Here is a 25,219-nt window from a genome sequence, read left to right as displayed (position 1 = left end):
TTCAGAATGCTTTTGTTTATGTGGTCTGCTTGCCCATCTGGCAAGAAGCTACAGAAAACAAATTGAAGTATTGACAAAACCATTCACAGCCTTCATGGGCCAAATTGTGCCTTTGGAAACTACATGCACCCAAGCTGGGAAAGCAAAAGTTGGCTTACATGTGATTATTTTCCATGTGAAATTTCTATTTAAGGACAGTTGTATCCTAAAGCATTTCAGTTCCAATTTTTTGCATGGATTCTATCATTTGTTAACAGGTTCTTTGAGATCTATTTGATATGCATTTTATTATGTATGAAGATCATTTAGAAGTGTCCATGAGGCTGTTAGGAATATTTACTTATTTCTTCTTCAAAGGCTAGGAACGAGGATTTGTAAACTACTGCATGTGGTACCAGTGCTAATTTGCACATTTTCCTTTTCAGAGAATTATAACCTTGCATCACACTTGATAAAGTCCCTCTACCCATATGGCAGAATTCTCTATGAGCAGGACCTGGGCCTTCTGTTGTGTTGCTGGTTTTTATAGGCTCAGGCAATTGAAGGAAAAGAGAAGGAAAGGAAGCTAACTGCCATATCTAATCCAGCTGTATGCCCTTGGGCAAGTCATTCAATTGTTGGTCCTGGGCTTCCTCTACTGAGCGAGGGGGCCGGACTGGATGCTTTGTAGGCCACATGCAGCTCAAGTGCCAAACATTACAATAGTTAATCCTGAGTGGACTGACCTGGTCGATAACCCAGGGACTGTAGAAGTGCCCATTTTCAGATGGTTGCCACCAGCGGAGGCGAGTAGAAGTGGAACGGGCCTTCAAGGGTATCTCCAGGGCAATGTACCTGCCCACGTTGCTGGAGTTGCTGAAAAGGAACTCTTGAAGGAGGCTCCATGAGAGGCCGCCATTGAGTGAATACTGTAGAAGCACGGGTTGGCTCCTGGGGTCAGGAACACCTTTACCACATCCCAGCCTCATGAAGAACTGCACGAATCTGACATGAGTAAAGGTTACTGTAGATTTTTTCACTTCAGTGAGAAATGCACACTATTAACATAAGACAAGCACACAGGGTAATACGGGGAAGTGCACGGTTTTAAAGAATATGATGATTTAACAAGTGTCTAAAGCAATCATTTCAAATCCCAATTTTCCTTGTTAATGTAAGAGAGTTAATGAAATGAAAAAAAGGCAATTCTGTACTCAAGTTTATATTTTGTACCCTTCCACAGAGGAGAGTCTGAGGGAACTGAGCATTCCCCAATCCTGTTGCTACTCTATAAGATGGGAGGGGTCCAAAGCCTCTTCAAGTTTGGGAGTGTGTATTGCTATCTATTTAAGACAAATTTGTCCTTAGTATCTGAAGCTGGAAGAATGCTATGAATGTAGTTTATGCCGTCAATTGGCGAAATCATCCATTTTCAGGTCTTACCAGTTTTTCAGATCTCATGTTATTGGTTTTGGGGAGACACATTTAAATTCAGCAGTTGTAGTACCTCTTTGTGAAAGACCAGGCATCTTTTGGAAGAGGTGTGTTGAGCCTGGGCCTCTTTTCTATCTTTTGTGCCAGGGGTAGGAAAGTGAGTGTGGGGTGGTGGTAATAGTGGGCTGTGCCAGCCTCTGACTATTGCTGGGTCTAGGATGGATGAGACTGGCCATCGAGAATCATGGCGGCCAGCCAGTGGCAGCCTTTCCAACTGGCAGGGAGGTGGACAGAGTGGCAGCAACCAGCTGGGGTGCCAAGGAAAACTAGCTCACATGTTATCTTTGGCAGGCAAGCGGCTGGTGCCTGGTCTGGTCGCTATGCTAGCTGGTAATGCAGAATAAATTTCGTGTGTAACCCAACACATACACCCAATTATGTATGCATGTCAAACACAGGCAGCATATTGGGGCTCATAATGAAAGTTATCAGTTCCATATATAAAACCATGCATTCTTCATGGGTTCCTCCCCTCCCCCATCTCCATTAACTGGGCACTCATTTATCTCATAACCCCAAGAAAATTGGGATTTTACATGGAGCATTTTGAGGTCAATATATGCAAATCCCACACAGCATGCTACTGAGATGAGATAAATAATGGAGCTTTTTAACACTGGATTAATGAAAAAAAATACATAGTGCCTAGTGACGTTTAGAACTATAAAAACAATAACGATTTACAGAAAAAAGCCTTTTAGCCTATTGTCTATTGTATTGGGAAATGTTTATATTAATTTAGTTATGGACAAATCTATGTCAGAATTATTTTGGAAAGATCTAATAATTTCTAAATTAGAGAACTTGGCTGCTAATGATAAATCTGAAATAAAAAGCATCAAATTAAACCATATGCATTAAAATAGGATGAAGATAAATAAAATCTTGCTTTCTATAATAGTAAGATTATCTCACAGAATTGTATTTTTATGAGGCATGCTCAAATTTATAATTCAATAAAATAAAAGATTTAGGTGAAAGAGAAGGATAAATATGTTGAGATACATTTTAAGATTCTCTGAAATGTTCTGAAAAACAAAAACACGACTTCTTTGTTCACTTGCAAAAAATAGGTCAGGGTTCCATTTTACACATGTTAAGTTGTCTTCTTTATTTTCCTGGCTAAGTTTTTGGCTCGTCAAGTGATCAAGGGATATACATCTTGACAGGACATAATCCTCTGAGCCAGTTTAAAATGTTTGTTTCTCAGTGGCTGTGCTCAAGTCAGAAAATGAGTACCTAGAAAGCAGGAGCAAATCATTGGAAAGAAAGGCTTACAAAGAATAAGGCTACACTTCAAATATTTTTTACTTAAACTGCTATGGATATAAAATCAATTGTGAATAATTGGAGGATGCATGGTATTTCAGTTAAGCTTTTACTAAGCATGGTGTAGATAATTTTCCACGTAGTCCAAGTGCTCATGAAAAGTATTCTCTAGAAGGTAGATAAAAAAGATGCAACATTATTTTCTGGAAGTGAAAGGAAGTTAAACATTGTCATTTCCTAGTCACTGTCTTATAACCATCACTGTCTTGATATTAACTTTTGTCTGTTTAGCTATGTTTCATTTCTGATCTAGTTTATTTTGCAAAGCTCTCTGTTTTAGAATAGAAATTATGTACATCATGTCCTAATGGAGTCTTAGATAAGACAGCAGCTCAGCATGTCCCATGGATAGCCTTGCCCTTCACATGTCTGCTTTTTTCTGATGTACTTATGTTCTGTTACTGTCTATCACAATGTGGTTTCTCAACAGCATCCCAAAATGTTTACCTAGCATGTGATAAATCCAGATCTCGTGTTGTCAACATGCGCAAGCCATCTTCATTGAAAAAGAGGTTGTTTCCACTGGAAAGGATTCCACACTTCCGAGATGGCTTTCCACCACTCATTAATAAGAATCTATCAGATTCTAGCTGACCTGAAAAAAAAAAAGCAGTAAATGTGATTTACCTATGACCGCAAATATAGGCATATTCTTTTTTAAAGGACAAGGGCCTTATGTAGTTTTGAAAAGTCATAAATATCGAAGTCATAGATTTTGGGATAAGAGGTCTCTTCAACAGTTTAGCTTGTGTGAATTGTTTAAACTTAGCTGGATAATTTAAGGGTCCACATGATAGAAGGGGGAAGAAGGCTTTTTCTGAGTATCTATGGTCTAGCCAGATGGGTCCTTCCTTTCTGCTCTTCTATGCTGCAGAAAATGACACTGGCTGGTCAGAGAGTGATTCTGGCCAAAAGTAAGAGCATAATGTAGCTTTTCCACTGGCTTTTTGATTGTATCTTTGCTACTCTGAGGACAGTATCAGGCAGGTGTTATAAAATATTTTTAAAAAACAGTTTTAATGGGAGACATTACAGAGTAATTTAATATTTTCTAAATACTGTCCTTATAAATCTCTTTGGATACTTACCTTAGATCTAGAGAATTTTTTGATTGTGGTAAAATGCACACAACACAAAATTTATCTCTTCCAATATTTTATTATTATTTAAAAATTTTTAATGTTTTTTTGAGAGAGAGAGAGAGAGAGAGAGAGAGACAAAGCATGAGTGGGGAGGGGCAGAGAGAGACAGAGAGAGACAGAGAGACAGAGAGACAGAGACACAGAATCTGAAATAGGCTCCAGGCTCTGAGCTGTCAGCACAGAGACCAATGCAGGGCTCGAACTCACAGACCATGAGATCATGACCTTAACTGACTGAGCCACCCAGGCCCCCTTATTAATTTTAATGTTTATTTATTTTTGAGAGAGAGAGAGAGAGAGAGAGAGAGAGCGAGCATAAGTGGGGGAGGGGCAGAGAGAAAGGGAGACACAGAATCCTAAGCAGGCTCCAGGCTCTGAGCTGTCAGCACAGAGACTGATGCGGGGCTCAAACCCACAAATCATGAGATCATGACCTGAGCTTGAAGTTGGATACTTAACCCACTGAGACACCCAGGCTTCCCTCCAACATTTTAAAAGCAAACAACTCCATGGCATTTAGTACATTCACATTCACATTGTGCAACCATCACCACCACCTAGCTCCAGAACTTTTTCATTGCCCATAAAGAAAACCTTATACCCATTAAGCAGTCATTCCCCACCTCCCCTTCATCCAGCCCTTGCCAATCACTAATCTGCCTTTTGTCTCTATGGATTTGACTATCCTGGAGGTTTCACATTAATGAAGTCATATGATTTGTGGCCTTTTGTGTCTGACTTCTTTCACTTGGCATAATGTTTTCAAGGTTCATCCATGTTGTAGCATCCATCAGTGTTTCATTCCTTTTTATGGCTGCATCATACTTCATCGTATTGATATACCTAATATACCTAATATTAAAATGTACTTTAAAACCATAATTATAACAATTTTATAAGCAACTTGGGGAAAAGAAAAAAAAAGCTTTTAATCTCACTACTCTAAAACACATAACCATGACATTAGTTCAAGACGTTCTCTTAGAATATTTTTCCATTGTTTTATCAGAGTATATCTCCCATGGATATAATTAATTGTGAATAATTTCAATCGTTATATGAGTATAACATTATCATCATGTTATATCCTTTTTTTCTACGTTATAACATTACCATCATACATAATGACATTAGATTCTAGGTATAAAACCAAGGTACAGAAAGCAATGAGAGGCTGCTTGTTGAGTTGATGACAAACAATGACAGGAATTTACATTTCTGGAAACTTGTTCCCTCTACCCAAGATTAACCCTCTAGAGACATTTTTTCTTTCTTTTTCTTTTTTTTTTTAAATATATAATTTATGGTCAAATTGGCTAACATACGGTGTGTAAATTGTGCTCTTGGTTTTTGGGGTAGATTCTCATGGTTCATCGCTTACATATAACATCCAGTGGGGAAACATTTTCTAAAATTATCATTAATCATAAATTACACGTGATAGAAAAAGTGGTGAAAATAGCTTTAGTTTTCTCAATCATGGTCTTGTTCATTTTCACTGAACATTGTTTCAAAAAAAGAACCTTATACAATTCAGAACTAACTGAAGGCATGGGTGGTCTCAATTGTAAAGATAAATAATGAAATATTAAAGTGGAACTTAATGATTACTTTTTTTGTTTTTAAGTTGGCTTCATGCCCAGTGTGGGGCCCAATGCAGGGCTTGAACTCACAACCATGAGATCAAGACCTGAGCTGAGATCAAGAGTTGGATGCTTAACCCACTGAGCCACCCAGGTGCCTCAATGATCATTTCTTTTAATTACCTGCATTTAATATGTAAGTTCTTTTCCAAAGCTACATAGAACTTATTTTAAGTGATTACCTTCAAAATCATCTTTGAGAAAATCAGGATTTTTGGTGCTTATTTTACAAGTTGGACCTGAGTAGCCGGGATCACATATACACTTGGTTCCATTGATACAACTCCCATGTCCGTTACACATCTCTTCACATTGGGGACCAATATAGACATTGTCAATGGCCCATGTCACGGGCTGAGAGCCAGCAGGGTAAAATCCTTGGTACCATCTGAAACGCACAGATCTGGAAAAGAGGTACAAGTCTTTTAAAATGGAATGAACAGAACAATACGCTTTCAAAGTAAGTACATCTGATCAATGAGCAGTGGGCAGTTACCACCTCTGCACCACAATCAAGAAGTAGAAAAAACGAGTTGACATTTCAAGAACACAAACTCTATTCCTCAATCTCCAGGATTTTGCCAATTATGTTCCTATTTCCTGTAAGCCCTTCCCAATCCTATCACTGGGTCGAATTCCAACTGACCTTCCACCTTTTTCAATATTGACTTCTTTGGTGAAGCTGTCTCCACCCTATCTGTCTACACTCTGCATAACTAATTTTTTTTTAGTAAACTGAGGTAAAATTCACATAATATAAAAGTAACCATTAGCCATTTTAAGCATATAACCTGGTGACAGCACATGCACAGCGTGAGCTAACCACCACCTCTATGGAGTTGCAAGACATTTTCATCACCCCAAAAGGAAACCCTATGCCTATTCGGTAGTCACTGTCCATACCACCCTACTCCCAGCTCCTGACAACCATTAATCTCCTTTTTCTCCATATGGATTTACCTATACTAGATATCTTACATAAATGAAATCATAAAATATATGACCTCTAGTGTCTGGCTTTGTTCTTATAGCATAATGTTTCTGAAGTTCACCCAGGTTGTAGCAAGTATCAGATTTCATTCCTTTTTATGGCTGAATAATATTCCATTGTGTGGGTATACCAACTTTCTTTGTCCATTCATCAGCTGATGGACATCTGTTTGTTTCTAGCTTTTGGCTATTGTAAACTGTGCTTCTATGAACATTTGTGTACAAGCATTTGCTCGAATACCTGTTTTCAATTCTTTTGGGTAGAATGATAGAATTGCTGGGTCATATGGGAAATAACTAGTCCTTTACTTTCTCTCTCTGCCATATTTTTGACAGAATTTCCATTATTATAGTTATCCCAGCTGGAGATATTTAAAAGTGTACCTATTTCCCCTATTAATTTTGAGCTCCTAGAGGCCAATGCCTATGCCTCTTTCTTCTTTGACTCTTTTGTGGTGCCCAGTACAGTGTTTCATATACACTATATGTTGTTTGTCATTTGTTGTAAAGAGCCTCAAGAGCCAGACTGAGGTTTTTGGATTTTATCCTATTGGTAACAGAGAACTGCATAAGATTATTTAAATTAATTTTTAATTTTTTAAATGTTTATTTATTTTTGAGAAAGAGACAGAGTACGAGCAGGGGAGGGGCAGGGAGAGAGGGAGACACAGAATCTGAAGCAGTCTCCAGGCTCTGAGCTGTCAGCACAGAGCCTAATGTGGGGCTTGAACTCACAAACTGTGAGATCATGACCTGAGCTATAGTTGGATGCTTAACTGACTGAGGCACCCAGGTGCCCGCACAAGATTATTTTAAAGAGAGGAGTGACAAAATCAAATTTGTTTGGTTAGATGCCTCTTATTTCTTAATTACTTTTTTTATTATTATTTTAAAGATTTTCTTTTTTGTTTTTTTAAATGTTTATTTATATGTTAAACAATTTTTAAAAATTTTTTTTTATTTTTTGAGAGAGAGACAGAGTGTGAGTGGGGAAGGGGCAGAGAGAGAGAGGGAGAAACAGAACCCGAAGTAGGCTCCAGGCTCTGAGCTGTCAACACAGAGCCCGATGTGGGTCTCGAACTCACAAGCTGTAAGATCATGACCTGAGCCGAAGTCAGACGCTCAACTGACTAAGCCACCCAGGCACCCCTTTATTTATTTTTGAGAGAGGGAGTGAGCAGAGGAGCAGAGAGAGAGAGAGAATGAACAGGGGAGGGGCAGAGAGAGAGGGACAGAGGATTCAAAGCAGGCTCTCTGCTGACCGCAGAAAGCCCAATGTGGGCCTGAACTCACAAACCTTGAGATCATGACCTGAGCTGAAGTCAGATGCTTAACCAACTGAGCCACCCAGGTGCCCCATCTTAATTTCTTTTTAAATCAAAGATAATTTTCTCTTTTATTTGTAAGTAAATTGTGCTATCACAATTATTGTGCTATCACATTGCTGATGATAAGTTAGCTTCTTGGAAATAACCTACATATTTAGGTAGCAGTCGAGAAATAGTTTAGTATTTCATTATACACAAAACTCAGTTCAAAGAAGACGGGTTTGCTTTTGAGGGCATGGCTACAGACATGGCATACACACTCATTTTTGTACCCTGTGAATTCGTCCCATTTCCAGTTATCATAGAAACCCAATTCAGAATTAAATAAGGAGAAACAGAAATTAGAAGTCAATTTTAGAAGTATTTATAAGGCTTCTAAAGTTTAGTAGATAGTAAAGCAGATGGAGTCAGGTTCCCACATATAATTTTAACCCTAATTTCATTGTTTATATCAAGACTCCCACTATATGGAGCTGCTCCCAAAATGCCAGTTCATAATTACATTTTATTTTAAAATACTTGTCAGAGTTTAGTCTTGGCAAGAAGCACTTTCTACCCTTTGAACTTTCAGACTGCTGAGCTGAGGGAAATGGCTAGAGTTTTCCTTTGAACAAAAGCCTACACGGATTTTTTTGAACTTCTTATTTATTCAAATGTTCTGAATACAAATGAACCACCTTGGTTGGATATTTATTATTGTTCACCTGCCTTGACACGGAAACTGCAAGCACTATGATAAATGGGCTGAAGGGTCTGGTTCCACTGTGGTTCCCTTCTGCTGAAATCTTATTTTGAAAATTTCTCACTGCCACCCTCCCTGATGAATGTCAGCGTCTGTTCTCCCAAGCCAGTGGTATTCAAAAGGACCTGTTTTTTAAACGTAAACTTAAAATTGCAAGCATACAACAGTGCTTTCATTAAATGGGGGTTTTGGTTGACTCATTATGAAAGTGTGTAAAGCAAAAGCAATTAGGAAGTTTTAACCACAAAAAGACTCTAGACAAAAAGGACACAAAGGTGATGTGAACAAAACTCAATGAAAGCTCAGTACTTCATGCTTCAAATGTGAACGGACTGTATGTGGAGGCAAAAATGGTCATTTCTGCACCTGAAAACATTTCATATACTTTTTGGGTACCTGGTGCCTAGTAAGGTGCACAGAAAGGGGTCATTTAAATATGGGTTATAAATATATATTTTAGCATCTAGCTTGTGCTGTCACTATGTACCATGTTGAATACAAACCAAGGAATGGTTCACTGAGTTGGAGAAAATTTAACTTTTGCCTTCCAGCAATTCATGCCTGTGTGGGTTTTAAGAAGGGTGCTAATTCTTTTACTGAAACATGGACTAGACAACACTATGAAGGCAAAATCTTCTCTTTGCAAGAAATGGTTGAAGGCAATTTGAAAGGTAGGTTTAAACCATTCTGAGAGTGGGCAGGCCTCTTCAACAGATATACTTTTTTTTTATGGAAATAAAAATGACACGGAGTACAAATAGCATGATGGTCTAAGTTCTGTACCTTTAAAATTGGAGGAGGTATATTTTAAACTGACACCCCAAACCAATAGGTGAAAATATATACATTTCTCTTGTTCAAATTATATTGCCTTGTAATTTCTCTTGCTCAGATTTCCAAATTGTATTTCCCTATGCATCAACACAGCCCAATGGACATTACCAATGGTAAGTTTGGTGATTTCCATGACACTGGGGCACTGTCCTGTGACTTTACTGCATACTTCTTTAAAGAGGATTATTTCCAATGCGGGAACTTGCTGAAACAAGTCTCAGTTGTTAAAAAAATTTAGCTCAAGGCCTACAACTTATCTTCAGGGTTGTTTCCTAGTTAATCCAATTCTTAGCTGAGAACAGGAGGAAATTAGAGGTCCATTAATGAGAAAGCCTGGTGGGGTGCGTGATTGGCTCAGTTGGTTAAGCGTCCAACTCTTGATTTTGGCTCAGGTCATGATCTCACAGTTTGTAAGTTTGAGCCCCACATAGGGCTCCATACTGTCAGTGAGGAGATTCTCATGGCATTTTCTCTCTTCCTTCTCTCTCTGCCCCTTCTCCACTTGTGTGCATGCGCGCACTCTCTCTCTCAAAATAACGAACTTAAAAAAAGAGAGAGAGAGAGAGAGAGAGAGAAAGCTTGGGGCTGTCAACAATACCATAATGGTTAAGGTTTTGGTCATAGGTGTCTGTGTGATTGGCCAGTAGGCCTTTTCTCTGCCTATGCTAACTACATGGAGTTTTGACAGCTAGGCTTCTGTTCCATAGCTTAGCTTTCTGGCTATAGATGAGTGACTCAGATTTTCTTTCCCAGAAATATGGAATTAAGAGCTCCAGCACATGAGAACTGTGATTTGCTGAGTGAGAGTAAAGTCAGCATGATAAAAATGGGGGTCCACACTCCTTTTGCTGAGGTCCTCACACTTTCTAGGTGGGGTCAATGCAACTTCACCAGTATGCTTCCAGTAAGCTCTTCTACTTTTTGGTAAGCCTCTTTATATTTCCTGCAACATATAATCTTAAATAATACAACTGATTTTGGCTGAAAAGTTTTTCCTGAGCTATTTCTCCCTGCCCTATTCTTCTACACACAATCCTCCCACCGTCCACAATGGCAGCTTTCTGGTTGTGCTGGCCGAACTGTTAGCTCTATCTTTTTGAGAACATTTTGCTTAGTAATGCCTTTTTTTTTTTTTTAAACAGTTGGGATTTTCCATTGGGATAATATCCTGGTGTAATAGCAAGAATTACCAAATGATGTACTTGAAAGCACAAAATATTCAAGTCCTTAGCAGTCAAATTATAAAAATTATGCTGATGATATGATGAGAAGCAAATGGATTTATGTTCAAAGAGAATGCAGACATGTGAAAATTCACTTTCACCCTTTTGGAAAAGTACTAGGTATTAGTAGTTTTGCTTGAAGACCCAAGCCTTCTAATTACGCTGAGTTTCACATTGGGAATGTAAATCTATTTCCATCTTGAAAGTATATTAGTACTTTCTTCTTTTCTTGACATCCCCTGAAAGAATGAGTTCTTTCTTCTAAGAGAAAAGACAAATTCAGAGGCAGCCTGCTTTGTTGACTTCCTCTCTTTGTTCACTTGTATTATTAGTTTTATATTTTGAACCATACTTTTCATTTCATTTCTATTAGAATTGAAGTCCTTTATCTCCAAATAGCTTTCAACAGAAGAGTCAAATATATGTAACAAGAATGCTGAGAGAGGTTGAAAAAGCAGAAATGCCTGGGGCGCGGGGTGGGGGAGAGAGTGGAGCAGTTTTTTTTTTTAATGAGACATCTAGATTTTCTGTGGGGTTCCATCCTCCAGCTGTGCCTTCTCCCTACACAAGGGACACAGGTAGATGTCTGAAAGTCATAAAATTCTTTTTTTTTAAAACGTTTATTAATTTTTGAGAGAGAGAGACAGAGCACAAGCTGGGCATGGGCACAGAGAGAGGGAGACACAGAATCCAAAGCAGGCTCAGCTATTGGCACAGAGCCTGATGCGGGGCTTGAACTCATGAACTGTGAAATGATGACCTGAGTTGAAGTCAGATACTTAACCGACTGAGCCACCCTGGCGCCCTGAAAGTCATAAAATTCTAACTGCATTTATATTGGGAGGTGGGGCAGGAGGGGGGAGAATTACATTAGGAGAGAATCGTATTTCTGTTGCTTCTTAAGTGATCTAATAAAGACCCATGGGGATACAAACCACTACAGGGTGGAGTCCATGGAGCGCTCTTTTAAATCTATCCTCAAACTATAAGTGAGTAGTGTCAGCTCAGTGTCCTATGTTTTGAACATCCAGTGATCTGCTGAAGCAGAGAATGAGGAAGAAACGTAAGCTGGAAGATGCCCCTGACGAAGTGGCAAGTCAAGGATGACATCAGCCAGAAAACCGTCCAATGAGAAAAGTGCGGTGTCCTCACCCACAAAGGTGCAGCTTCCCGAAGTGCACGACCTCCCTCCTCCAGCCCTGGGTGGTCCCTGCATAGTAGGTACTGCTCGGGTGGTGCTCGGTGGAGCACAGGGAGCTGACGTGGCTGCTGCTGTGGTAGCACAGGGGGAGTAGCAGGTGCCAGGTCGCCCCAAAGTCCCTTGAAAATTCCAGTCTGACCGGATCAGCAGATGAGCTATCAGTGGAGCAGCCAACATTGATCTTGGGGAAGAAGAAAAAAAATCATACAAATTACTTCGGAGCAACAAGCCTTGAAATGATTCACCACTTCATTATTTTCTCGAGAGTCCATTTTCCTGGGAACTGTCTTGCTGAAATATTTAACACTCTAAAATTCTGTTTTGCCTAACTGAGTAATATCATATATTACCTTCAAATAATAATTTTTTCATAAAGAACCTCAAAGGACCTCATAAAAATTTTATTTTCCCTCATTTTATAAAAAGCTAGGAAGTGGGGAAGGCAGAGTGTGGCAAAGAGTCCAAATTTTACCTCTGGCCTACTTTCATAGCCAAGCCAAGCAAGTCGTAATGAAAAGACCATTTCCTTATTTCTAACCACTAGCTGTTTGTTTATTTCTTTTTTTTTTTTTCAGTCTGCTAAATAGGAAGAGCTTCTTTTTAAAAAAATTTTTTTTTTTTAATGTTTATTTATTTTTGACAGAGAGAGACAGAGCATGAGCAGGGGACGGGCAGAGAGAGAGGGAGACACGGAATCCGAAGCAGGCTCCAGGCTCTGTGCTGTCAGCACAGAGCCTGACGCAGGGCTTGAACTCACAAACTGCGAGATCATGACCTGAGCCGAAGTCGGACGCTCAACCAACTGAGCCATCCAGGAGACCTGGAAGAGCTTCTGTTTTCCTTCTTGTGACACCTTACAAATAACCCCCCAAGTTTTGCATGTGAAGAAACTTTAATATGTATTCAATATTAAAACAAAACAAAATATAATTACTGTCACCATTTCCCTGGCACAGGGAGAGTGTTTCTCAGAAAGATCCTCTTAATCATTAGGTAAATAACCACTTCATTCCTTTTTCCACGCTTTCAAGTAAATAAACTAAAACTTAATTAAATAAATGCATATAATTCTTTCTATGAAATTTTCCCCTCTTGCAATTGAGATTAATATTTTCTTGCTGTTGTAGCAACTGGATATATTTATAATTTTTGTTGTTGAACTTACTCCTTGTGCCTTTTGATGAGTAAACTATCAACATTTGATAAACTTTTCAACTACAGGCATTTGTTTCTACCTAGATCCTTTTGATAACAGAACAGGGCCACAGGCACTACTTTTTATTAACATTTAAGCATCAATTTAGAAAATATAATATTTAAGTAACTTAAAATAAAATTAGAAAATAAAACAAAGTTTAAAATAGATACAGAATAATTTCTCCACAAAGGCATCATTTGGTCTCTGAACTTTTGAGAGGCAAAAGAGAAGTCTAATTTAGAGGCTACAGATAGTTAATCTAAAACAAATATTCAATGGGAATGCAAGCTGGTGCAGCCAATCTGGAAAACAGCATGGAGTTTCCTCAAAAAACTAAACATAGAACTACCCTACGACCCAGTGATTGCACTACTAGGCATTTATCCACGGGATATAGCTGTGCTGTTTCGAAGGGACACATGCACCCATGTTTATAGTAGCACTATCAACAATAGCCAAAGTATGGAAAGAGCCCTAATGTCCATCGATGGATGAATGGATAAAGAAGATGTGGTATATATATACAATGGAGTATTACTCGGCAATCAAAAAGAATGAATCTGGCCATTTACAACTATGTGGATGGAACTGGAGGGTATAATGCTAAGTGAAATGAGTCAGTCAGAGAGAGACAAAAATCATATGACTTCACTCATATGAGGACTTTAAGAGGCAAAACAGATGAACATAAGGGAAGGGAAACAAAAATAATATAAAAACAGGGAGGGGGACAAAACAGAAGACACTCTTACATATGGAGAGCAAACTGAGAGTTACTGGAGGGGCTGTGGGAGGGGGGATGGACTAAATGGGTAAGAGGCACTAAGGAATCTACTCCTGAAATCATTGGTGCACTATATGCTAACTAATTTGGATGTAAATTTAAAAAAATAAAAAATAAAATTAAAAATATAAAAAAATTTAAAGACCCATATGAAAAAAATAAAAAATAAAACAAATATTCACAATTTTGTTGATGCAATTAGGCACTATTTTATGTCTTCCCAAAGGTTGATATAGACCTCAGCTATGAAACAAGCACTTCTGAAAGTTAATGATATTGAATGCTGGCACAGCACACCCTTGCTTCTGCTGATTTTATCTAAGTCTTCAAAACACATAAAAGTTTTCTTTTATACATTATTAATTTGCTCTCCTCAAAATTATAAGGGGTCCATGAATATTAATGAAATACACAAAAATTATAAAAATAGTGTGGTGTTAAAATTCACGGCACCATGATACACATCATAGAAATGTGCTGGCAGGGTATAATGGTCATTATGTTGACTGGGTCTTAAACGCATAAAAACCGTGAAAACAATAACATAAGATTAGCATGGCTCTTTTCATTTTTAAAATGTTTAAAATAATTTATTTCAACAACTTCCCATTGTAGTAGGTGGGAGACTATGATAAAGGACAAAAATTCAGAAGTAAGCCTTAGTAGGACAATTGGTTCTGCTAATAAAAATGAATTGTGATGTAAAACCTTTTTTGGTCCTTGCACAAAAATGGGAAGTTATAATGCATGAAATTATCTGAGATTTTCCTTCGCTTTCCTGGCTTTTGTTCAAGATACAACTGAAAGCATTTCTGATAGAACAGAGTCAAGTACCTCAAACTGGATGATGGTGTTCTCATTCACATCCAGGTCACGGGTGGTAATGGAATGCTCACCAACTTCATTTGAAACAAATACCATAGCTGAATCTTCCTCACTGTTATATAAGAAAACCAGAAATCCATTAGGGCAAAAGTTCATCATGATTTGTGTACAGCAGTGGTTTTATTTTTGGCATCTCAATTAAAGACTTACGGGGCTCCTTTCGAAGAATATGGGCAATAAAGACCAATGTTACCACCGGGATAGAAAAACCAATTGTCTTCTCTGGGTCCAAAGTCAAATGTATCCAGAAGCATCAGAGGGTTGTTTAGATTATTCCCATCAATAATGAAGTCGTCAACAATCCAGATTTCTTCTTTTTTACCTAAGGCAATTTTGGGTTAAAAAAAGGTTTTCCAATGGTACAAATCAGAGACATATTTTTGCTCAAGGGAAGAAAGTAAAGGATAGAAGGCAATCAGTGACAACAGGTTAGATATAGGCCTTCCAGAAAAAGAAACAGAAACTATATAACAGTGTACCTACAGTGGTTCAAGTAGGAGAAAAAATTAAGTTTTCAGTCATATTAAATTGACATAGCATGGAACAGCCTCACTGATTTCAGGAAGCTGAGACAAATAGTTTGTGAAAGTGTGCTGCCTTCCAGTTACAGTGGTGCTAACGACCCCCCCGCCCAACCCCCAAGAATGGGATTTGAGTTACGTTTTCACGGTTTAGTGGAATCTGTAAGATATCTAAATCTGTGAAGATGGGCGATCAAGCCTGTGGATTGTAAACTGAGGTACGCTAGTCTATCCAAGGAGAAACTCATGACCTTTTATTTTATTTATTTATTTATTTATTTAATTTTTTAAATATTTACTTATTTTTGAGATAGTGCCAACAGGGGAGGGGCAGAGAGAGAGGGAGAGAGAGAGAATCCCAAGTAGGCTCTGCTCTGACAGCAGTGAGCCCGATGTGGGGCTTGAACTCATGAACTATGAGATCATGACCTGAGCCAAAGTCGGTCGCTCAACTGACTGAGCCACTCAAGTGCCCCAACTAATGAGCTTTTAGAGTCAACCCATGACTTAGCATCATGCTTTGGTCAGGTCAAAGAACTGTGGTCACTAAAACATTGGCCTAATGCATAATTTTATTTAATTGTTAAAAACTACACAGAAGAGGGGCGCCTATGTGGCTCAGCTGGTTGATTGTCTGCCTCTTGATTTTGGCTCAGGTCATGATCCCAGAGTTGTGGGATCGAGCCCCATGTTGGGCTCTGCACTGCAGAGCGTAGAGCCTGCTTGAGATTCCCTCTCTCCTTCCAACCCTCTTCCGTGCGCTCTCTCTCAAATAAAAATTAAAAAAAAAAAAAGACAAAGAAGAAAATACCCTGTGTTATATACATTTTTTTCTTAACACTTTTCAAAAGTTTTATGTTTATTTGAAGTGACATGGGAATGTACAGAAAACCAGTAAAATCACTACTTAGGCTGTCATAGAATTTGATTCAGCAGCATAGGCTGGGTGTTTAAAGATACTACTGAGTAGATAAGAAGGGCAAACCCAGGCTGCTTTTGCAAAGCACTGTTTGGACTGAAGGAAACAAGGAGGTAAGACCATGCCAACCAGAAACATCAGGATTCCGCAAGGTTGCTTCCTCACTGATTTTTACTTTTACTACAGTTCTTAAAAATAAAATAAAATAAAATAAAATAAAATAAAATAAAAGCATCTAGAGGGGCACCTCGGTGGCTCAGTCAATTAAGCGTCCGACTTCGGCTCAGGTCATGATCTCACAGTTCATGAGTTTGAGCCCGGCATCGGGCTCTGTGCCGACAGCTCACAGCCTGCAGCCTGCTTCAGATTCTGTGTCCCCCTCTCTCTCTGCCCTTCCCTGGCTCATGCTCTGTCGCCCTCTGTCTCTCAAAAATAAATAAAAAGTTTAAAAAATCCATAAAAACAAAGAATCTAGAAATAGGAGCCTGTAGTTTTAAATGAAGTCACATGTGTCTCTCTAAATCTATCACTGTTCTAATTCAAGTAGTCTTCTCTTTTCTTGTTTTGGAAGCATTTGGTGAAAACAGTGAAGAAAAATCAGGTAATGAGAGACTTAAATACAGAGAACAAACTGAAGGTTGCTGGAGGGGCAGGTTGGGGGGGGTGGCTTAAATGGGTGACAAGCATTAAGGAAGGCACTTTTCAGGATGAGCAGTGGGTGTCACACTTAAGAGATGAATCACTGGGTTCTATTCCTGAAGCCAAGACTACACTGTATGTTAACTAACTTGAAAATAAGTTTAAAAAATAAAAATAATAATCAGGTAAGCATTCTAATCATACCGTGAAGACAATGATCCTTTGGACTGTGAAACTCCCACATTTTTTTCTTTTTCTTTTTCTTTTCTCTTTCTTTCTTTCTTTCTTTCTTTCTTTCTTTCTTTCTTTCTTTCTTTTCTTTCTTTCTTTCCACTTTTATTTGGTGATTTTAAAAGATTATTTTTACTGTTCATAATAAGTTACATTTTTCTTTGGTTTATGAGTTATAAAGTAAATATTCAGGTTAAATTTTAGAGACAGCAGTACAGTTTTCTTATCCATTTCTGTGTTACCTCTGCAAAGAATCTGCTTAATGTGATATCTCCATGCTTACTCAGGCCATTAAATGCATGATTTGGTAGAGTCTGGTCCTTTATAATCAGCAGTTAATAGAAATATTGGAAGCAATAAAACATTACAAATTTGTAAAATCATTTTCTGTAACCATTTGAAAATGCTATTAAATTATACATTCACTTTAACTTATCACTGAAGCGAGTGTATGTGATAAGAATATTTTATCTAAGCCACTATCTGCTTGGTGTAAGTCCCTCTGTTTTTGTCATGGTATTTTGCTACAATGTTGTTCTATCTCACTACTGAAATGCCACATTCAGAAGAACTATGTATTCCTAAATGAATTTAGCAAGAATGTAGTTATAGTTGATGAGTGGCTAATGATAATGCTGAATTATTTTTTAAAAACCTTAGCTCTGTAAGAGGCTTTTGCTATATTTACATTAGCAAGAGAACTTATGAGTCAAGTACAAAGAGGTGATAAAGATATATAAAGTTAAATATTCATTGAGACGCCTCAAAAGGGAAGCATGCAAAATGTGTGTTACGGACAACTAAACCACTCAGTTGACAAACACTCCCTCCACATCTTAGAAACACACGTTAAAAGGTCACAGTCAGTTTTGATCATAGGAGAACATGGGCATTCTTACCATTATTATAAGGCTGCCAGAGTCTGAATCTTGTAGCGTTGGTTTGGGCAGTATATGGCAAGGGGACATTAATGAAAAGTATGTTTGTTGTTTGAGGGAAGTAAAATTCATCCATTAGGAGCCAAGTGATTCCCCCATTGATGGAGAATTGTAATAGAATAGAGTGAGACCTCTCCGGGGTACCTAAAAAGAAGATACCACAGGCATAAAACATATTGTGATAAAAATGGGGAAGTGGTATGTTCTAAGAGACTATTCTTCGGGCATTGATGCATAAGCTGACCTGTATTTGCATAGAGGCTTTATAGTCCAAATGCTTGGGAGGCAGCTTAAAGCTATGACAGGTGGGGCTTTCTGTATGAATGTATCTCAAAATGCACACCAGATCTTAGATTTTCACATGACAGTATCTCTCTCTTTCTCAGATATGAACACATTTCTTTCTATATTTCAGTTAGGAAATATTACATAAGAAAATTTTGATTCTACAGGCATCGCAATTTTACAAAAGGTCAAATGTTTAAATCTTAGGATACAAGCAAAAATCAACTTGAAAGTTTATTATATCCAAATGGCATTATTTGTCGAGAAAATGGTTTAGTTAATATGAAAGGTCATAGTGGCAAAGAGCTGTCTCTTTTGGGTTCACATCTGTCAAAGAAAATCCAAAATTTCCATAAGTTAAAATTTTAAAACATAAAATCCTTACACCTAGGAAGTGGTGGTGGAAAAAAGACTCAGGGACATGATGATAAATTTACCATAGAACTAGCATGATTACTTACTACACCTATATAAAATTATTGCAAAATCAGTAGTTACCTTACCCTTATATTAAGATGAACTTAGATTATAGAAGCGCATTTGTGAATGTTTATTTACTCAAGTTTATGTTAGTTCTTCCATGTAAGAGAATCTATGGGCCTCAAATCCATTTTTTCTTTGTGGGGGAGTAATTGTGCAAGGTAAGAGGGAGTTCTTCTGAAGGGAAATAATGAATTCTACCCATAGAAATAGCTTACCTTTTGCTATAAACCTAAGTGAAAACTGGACATACATAGTATTGGTACAGTCGAGATCTCTTGAAATAAACATCCTCAGTCCTTCCTGAAAACAACAACATATATGTTAAGCAACTTTATTTCATCTGCAAAATTATTTTCCTTTGACTTTTAAACACTTAACTTGTATTAACTAAGTAATAGATACATATAAGTAATGATCAAGAAGCAATGTTTGGTCCAGTTCAAAAGGAAAAATTGATGATTTTCCCTTTCTTGAGGCTCTCATGTCCTATGATTGCATAACACAATTTCATTGTCTCAACTCTAAACCACGCTTTGCTGTGACTTTTATGAAAAGCAGTGCAAAAATGATAGCATTACATATCTACAGGCCTTTTTAAAAAAGTTGCCTCCTTTGACCACAGCATGCCATGAGAGGAGTAATGAGGAATCAGACGGAAATTCTCTGCCAAGTGAGCCTGCTGGAAGTTGGGAATTAATAGGTAACTTTTACAGGGTTCCAAGGAGTCTCAGGAACTTACTACTCCTTTGTGCATGCTGACAGCCCTGGGAGGCTCTCATTCAGGCTGACACAACACCCTCCAGTTGGTCAAGTTAAATAAGGCATAACTAAGCAAGTCTCCATGCTTCGGCTGTAACTGTTCATGCAGAGAAGCCAAAGAAGAAAGAAAGCGATCACATTAGCTTTGGTAATTTTTTCTGCTAATTAACTATTTCTGGTTGCCTGAGATTGACAGCTCCGTAGCTTGTTTTCTCCGTGTGTTTAAAGCACTGCAGTGACAGCCAGGAAAATAGAATTTCTCTATGCATATGTCCTAAGGTACAAATAGGCATTACTATTTAGTTTCTTACTTGGCTATGACTTCTGAATGAAGTGACTCTTTGGCGACATAGGGCTATGTGACACTGAATGGACACTGGATTTCTTAATTATCAACTAACAAACACCCAATGTAATTTTAGCTAGAGAAAGTAAACTCTTCCTCTTTTTCTTAATATTTACTAGAAAGCACAATGCTCAACAACTGAAAAATTTTAAATAGAACTAATTTTGTCATGGCAACCATATTACTGAATGTCTATAACATGCTGGGTTCTAAAATAGACACTTCTTTAAAACACATAAACTTGTAAGGGCAAGAAATTATTATCTTTCTGATGCACAGAAGGAAACTGGTACTCAGAGAAAGTAACTTGCTCAAGATTGTACAGTTTAAAAGCAGTAGTGGTAGAATTCAAACCCAGATATGTCAGACTGTGAAACTTATCTTCCACCCTTTATGGGACACTAGTGTTTGGTTTATTAAATCATCTTTGGCTGTGGGGAGAAGAAAGCCAGATAATGCTAAATTTAGAATTTGAGAATGATTTAATACTGTAATGAAAAAGTAACCGCATGCATACGTATCCCCGAACTTTATAATGCATAGATTCAAGCTTCTAGGATTGAAGGTTGCATTTGAAAATCCTTCTATTCCCAATCTTCGTTTTTCTTTTATCCTAATAACTCACTGCCCTGATCAGTCTGTGGCATCTAATCAATGCCTATTCTTCATGTCTCACTGTCTCTCCTCTCTCCCTCATACTCTGATAAGCACAAAGCCTTGAAGGGTCTTACAGCTTGGTGCCATGTAGAGGTGGAGGTTATGAGGAATGGTGACTTCTTCAACTTGCCATGAAAAAGCTCTGAGGTGGGTAGTTAATAGATCCAGCTAATAAAGATCCCTTACTAACAGTAAGTTAGAAGAATATGATGACTCTGCTCCCTTGATTATGGAATTTAAGGATAAAGTGGTTCCCGTGGGCAAATACAGATTAGCCATAAAACGACCATTTCACGTTGCATCTTGTAGGAAAGACTGTGTAGAAAGTGGGCATGACCTACATGAAAGTATGTTTCACGTTTGCAGTATCGGCTTATAGTTCGGCCCTTGATATTAATTACATGATGGAACTTGTAGGCCCTGCTCCTGTGTATATTCTAGCTCCCATAGATAGGTTTCTTTTCTCATCCTTTTTCTGGATTCATTAATCCATTTGGGCTAAATGTGGGAGTTCTTTGGTATCCAACAAGCTATTTGAATAGCTGATAGTGCTACTGAATCTATAAACATTAAAGAGGTACTATCATTTCCTTTTTTACGAAAGAATGCCTTTCTAGGTCAAACTGCAGGCTACTGAATGGCACATGCTGAGCCCTCTCTCCATCTTGCAGGGCTGATAGATAATATGTCTAACACGTACAATGCTTGGCTGCTCTTGCATTTGGATGGCTAAAGGGAAAATAGAACACACCGTGTGTCTTCCTCCTTTATAGGATCTAGGGACCAGGTTAATTCCATTACTTAAAAATTTATCAGGTAAAGATATTTAAATCATGAAAAGTCTCAGGGCTTCCACTTTTTTGGTCTTGTCCCTGTTGCAAACAGATGGGAAGTGAGCCAGTGGTCATGAGAGCTAATGCCTCAGACAAGACTGAAAACACACAAACATGCACGCACGCACACACAGAAAAACCAGTAGTTTCCATCCTGAAGGGTCCCACCTCCATTTCTTTGGCCTCTCATAGCTCTTAGGGACTTATAAATCTCTCAAACCCCTAAGGGTTTTTTTCTCTCTCATCCAAGCTTGAAAAGAGTTCAGGATTCAAACAAGGGTGATAAGCAGTATCTATCAGCTATAATTGAAAAAGTTCCAGAGTGTCCAATTTTCTAAGTATTAGGTGTTCATCATTAGGGTTGTACAGAAACCCATGCAGATTATTGTTAAAGATTTCATTTGCACATCTAGATCAGCCGATTTCCCCATGCTGGGAGATGCAATAAAGCATATATTCACACAGGAAGATGTGCCAACCGGTACAGTGCTTCACATAATTGCTTAACGTCTCTCTCACCAGACATCTAGGTTGAAATACAAAAACATACTAACAATGTCCGAGAATGCTAGGTCACTTGACTCACAAGTTTGGCTTTCTTGAAGTCATGAAAGGGCTCCATTAACAGGAGGAAAAGGGGGGAAAAAGAAAGCAAATGGCAAAGACCTTTTATAAAATCAGTTTCTACAATTCTGAAAGTTATATATTCAACACCACATAAACCCCTACATTCTAGAAGTCAAGATTCGAGAAACTGCATATGCATAATTTGTGTGTGTGTGTGTGTGTGTGTGTGTATAATTCCAGCAGAAAGTAACGGAGGTCTGATTATCAAAGTAGAGGAAAGATTTTATGCCTAATTAATCCTAAAGAATGACTGTGCTGAACAGAGGAGGAAACATGGTCCGGGCTAGCAGACAACAGCTAGGTATAAAATTATGCATCATCTGAGAAGATTCAGGAATGCATTTGTGTGGAGCAGTGTGTGAGGAAGCAATTCTGGTAGCAGTGTAGAGGAGCAGAATCTTATCTAACCCCTTTAAAGATGAGTGATGTTCCAGATTTGATGGTTTCGCCATTCAGATTCCCCCTCTCCGCACCATACACTTCAGGCCAAAGGTCGGGATGTAGGTTTCCGTTGAAATCATCCTTAAGAATCGAGGGCAGGGGGACCATGGGCACACAGTAGGCTCCCCCAAAGCCCCGGTCACACCTAAGAAAAAAAAGGAGTGGTGGAAAGGCATTCTTTGTCATGAGTTCAAAAGCCATTTTTATTTTTGCAGGGTAAAGAAAGAAACTGCCAGTTTTATTGACTTACACACAGCGTCCAGCATCGCAAATCCCTCTTCCTGAGCACATCCAGGGGCACCCTGAAGCCAGCACAACATTGTCAATAGCCCAGGAGTCTGCCCCCATGGTGTAGTTGGACTGAATCCACCTGAACCGGGTCCTGGGAGATCTAACCAAAGAAAACACACTTGGTTCGACAAGCAACCCTGACAGTAGGAGAACATTTATTTTAACTCTCCTTTCACTTTGAAGAGCCCTCCTCCCCATTCCAATTTCCTTTACTTCAAAATACTCCCTTCTCATACCAAGTACTGGGTGCCCTTGCCTGCTGAACCCACCAGCAAGAGAGTAGAAGAAAATGTGTTTTTTAAATATTTCACCCTTTCTTCCATGCAAGTGTCTCTGAATGCACCTGGGACGGGAAAGTTATTTCAAACTATCGATTTATTCTGTGTTCGAACAGCGTGTCCGATTTTGATTTTTGCTTTCAGGCATTTACTGTCGTTCAGGATGGGAAAAGAGATGAAAGATGATACACATGAGAAAAGTTGGAATCTCATAAAGTTCTTGCCTTGAGATCCCTGTTCTACTGTCCCTAAACGGTTTCTGAGACACTAAAATGGAAGCCCCGTGGATGTTTTGCCTCCATTTTGGTGCCTGGGGTTCTAGCTCCCTAAAGTTGAGGGTGAGAATGATGTGAGGCGTTCCCGTATTTTCTTTTATATTTGCAATATGCAACTTGGAATAGACTGTCAGAAGATCACCTTATCTAGAAAGATATGCAGCTTTAACAAACAGCAGTCACAGACCCTCATTTAGGAACAGATCGCACAGAATTTTGTTAGTTGTTTGGAATGTGGAACACAGTCTACTTGAAGAACAATTTCAATAGTAACATTTTAAGGGCTATTGTTTCCCCTACACAAGTACTCCCTCAATGCAACATGGCTGCCAGCATGGTGGCTTGAACAATGTTAAGGCCAACTGGCTTAGGCCCATATACGTGGCCCCTTCATCATCTGACCTCTTCCCTTGTCTTATCTTTCCCCGTTTCTTGCCTCATAATTATACTCCAGCAATACCGAATCCTTGAATTTCCCCATCAGCTCAAGCTTTTTCTGGTCTTTGGGATTTTGTTTTGGCTTACAAAGCATAAATGCCTTTCCACGAACCCTTTTCACCTGGACAAGCTCTACTCGCTTATTCAGTTCACACACTGGCTCCTCCAGGAATCTCTCTCAACTCCCCCAAAACTCACTTAGGTAGTACCCCACTGTGTTTCAATAAAATCCCTATTATCATGGTCACCATTTTATATCATAAACAACTGCTTAGATGTATGTTATCCTAAATAATATATTTGGATCCTGGCGTAGACTTATTCATTCTGCCTCAGTGTTCTAAAACATAACAGATATTCAATAAATGTTTGTGGAATAAAAATAAAGTGAATAAATGAGTTATAGATAAGCACTTGCTAAAGCTCTGAGGGTCCAGAGGAAACCATTTTAGGTTAAACAATGAAATCCTTTGGTTTCCTGCATTTTTTTCCTCCACTTGGTTGTGCATCTCTGAATCAGAATTGAATCAGCTAAATGGAAACCACTATAAGTATTTGATATAGACAGAATTTAACACAGGGAACTGGAGGCATAGTTAGTGCCAGAGCTGAGAAGCCAACAGGGGTGGGTGAGGAAACCAGAGTTGAGCAAAGTCAGGAGGCCACTACCAGTCCAAGCTGGAGGGGCAGAGGGAGCAGACATGGTTGCTGGTGCCCAGAGGCCAGGGTTACATGGAGGGCTATCTCCAGGGAGCTGGAGCCACTGAAGTTGGCCAAGATGCACTTGACACAGAAAGAGAAGGGGGAGGAATGTCCTGGTTTATCTCTCTTTCTGCTCTGATTATCCTGCCAGTGTCTGCCATTACATCTATCAGGAAGCCAGCCGATGCAGGAAGCTGGCAAATGCAGCTTGCAGAGGCCAACTTGCCTGTCATTCAGAATGTAGTAGTGGTGGGGAGAGGCAGGAATCCAAGGGAAGCAGTCCCAGGATGGCACAATCTCTAACCAGCCACCACAGTGCACATTGGTTCCTAGAAAGATCCCCAAATCACCCAAATGCCTAAACCCCCAAAGTGGAAGCCTGCTGTAAGCCCTCATACAACTCCTGACAGTGATCTGAAATATGCCAGGGAGGGGAAGAAAGATAAAAAACATAAGAGTGTTCCAAAGGAACCAATTTTTTATTCCTACTGTGGTATTGAGAATGAAAAGAAAGAAACTAAGGGTACTCTTCCATATGTATGTGACTTTACATACTGCTTGACGTGAACAAGTATCACTCTGGGGCTATTGGGTAGACACTTATTTTTACAGCCACACAGAACCCATTTTTACAAGTCAATCTGGTGGGCAGGCTTCATGTTCCCAAGGAAAAGTTGAGACCTGTAAAACTTTTGGAACTCATTCACTACATTTAAAAAAAAAAAAATCTCAACCCATAGCACCTTGTACCTTTACTTGTTTTTCCTCCCCCGGCATACCCCAC

At 38.8% G+C, this 25,219-nt stretch overlaps 1 protein-coding gene across 3 annotated transcripts in view; it reads right to left on the bottom strand.

The window, feature by feature from the left end:
• Positions 1-25,219, bottom strand: part of RELN (reelin) — a 533,601-nt gene that overhangs the window by 65,975 nt on the left and 442,407 nt on the right. For all 3 annotated transcript variants that reach the window (XM_043588658.1, XM_043588659.1, XM_043588660.1), the window contains exons 35-44: positions 22,702-22,842; positions 22,419-22,596; positions 19,004-19,088; positions 17,982-18,164; positions 14,923-15,094; positions 14,722-14,824; positions 11,857-12,086; positions 5,770-5,990; positions 3,250-3,397; positions 726-984 (exon numbers count right to left, since the gene is read on the bottom strand). In XM_043588658.1, the coding sequence (XP_043444593.1) occupies positions 726-984; positions 3,250-3,397; positions 5,770-5,990; positions 11,857-12,086; positions 14,722-14,824; positions 14,923-15,094; positions 17,982-18,164; positions 19,004-19,088; positions 22,419-22,596; positions 22,702-22,842 (1,720 nt within the window). The remainder of the gene's footprint in view (positions 1-725; positions 985-3,249; positions 3,398-5,769; positions 5,991-11,856; positions 12,087-14,721; positions 14,825-14,922; positions 15,095-17,981; positions 18,165-19,003; positions 19,089-22,418; positions 22,597-22,701; positions 22,843-25,219) is intronic.

The sequence above is a fragment of the Prionailurus bengalensis genome, chromosome A2 (genome assembly GCF_016509475.1).
Source record: "Prionailurus bengalensis isolate Pbe53 chromosome A2, Fcat_Pben_1.1_paternal_pri, whole genome shotgun sequence".
Lineage (NCBI taxonomy): Eukaryota > Metazoa > Chordata > Mammalia > Carnivora > Felidae > Prionailurus > Prionailurus bengalensis.
Note: the sequence above shows the minus strand (reverse complement) of the source record. Positions and strands in the feature narration are given on the sequence as shown.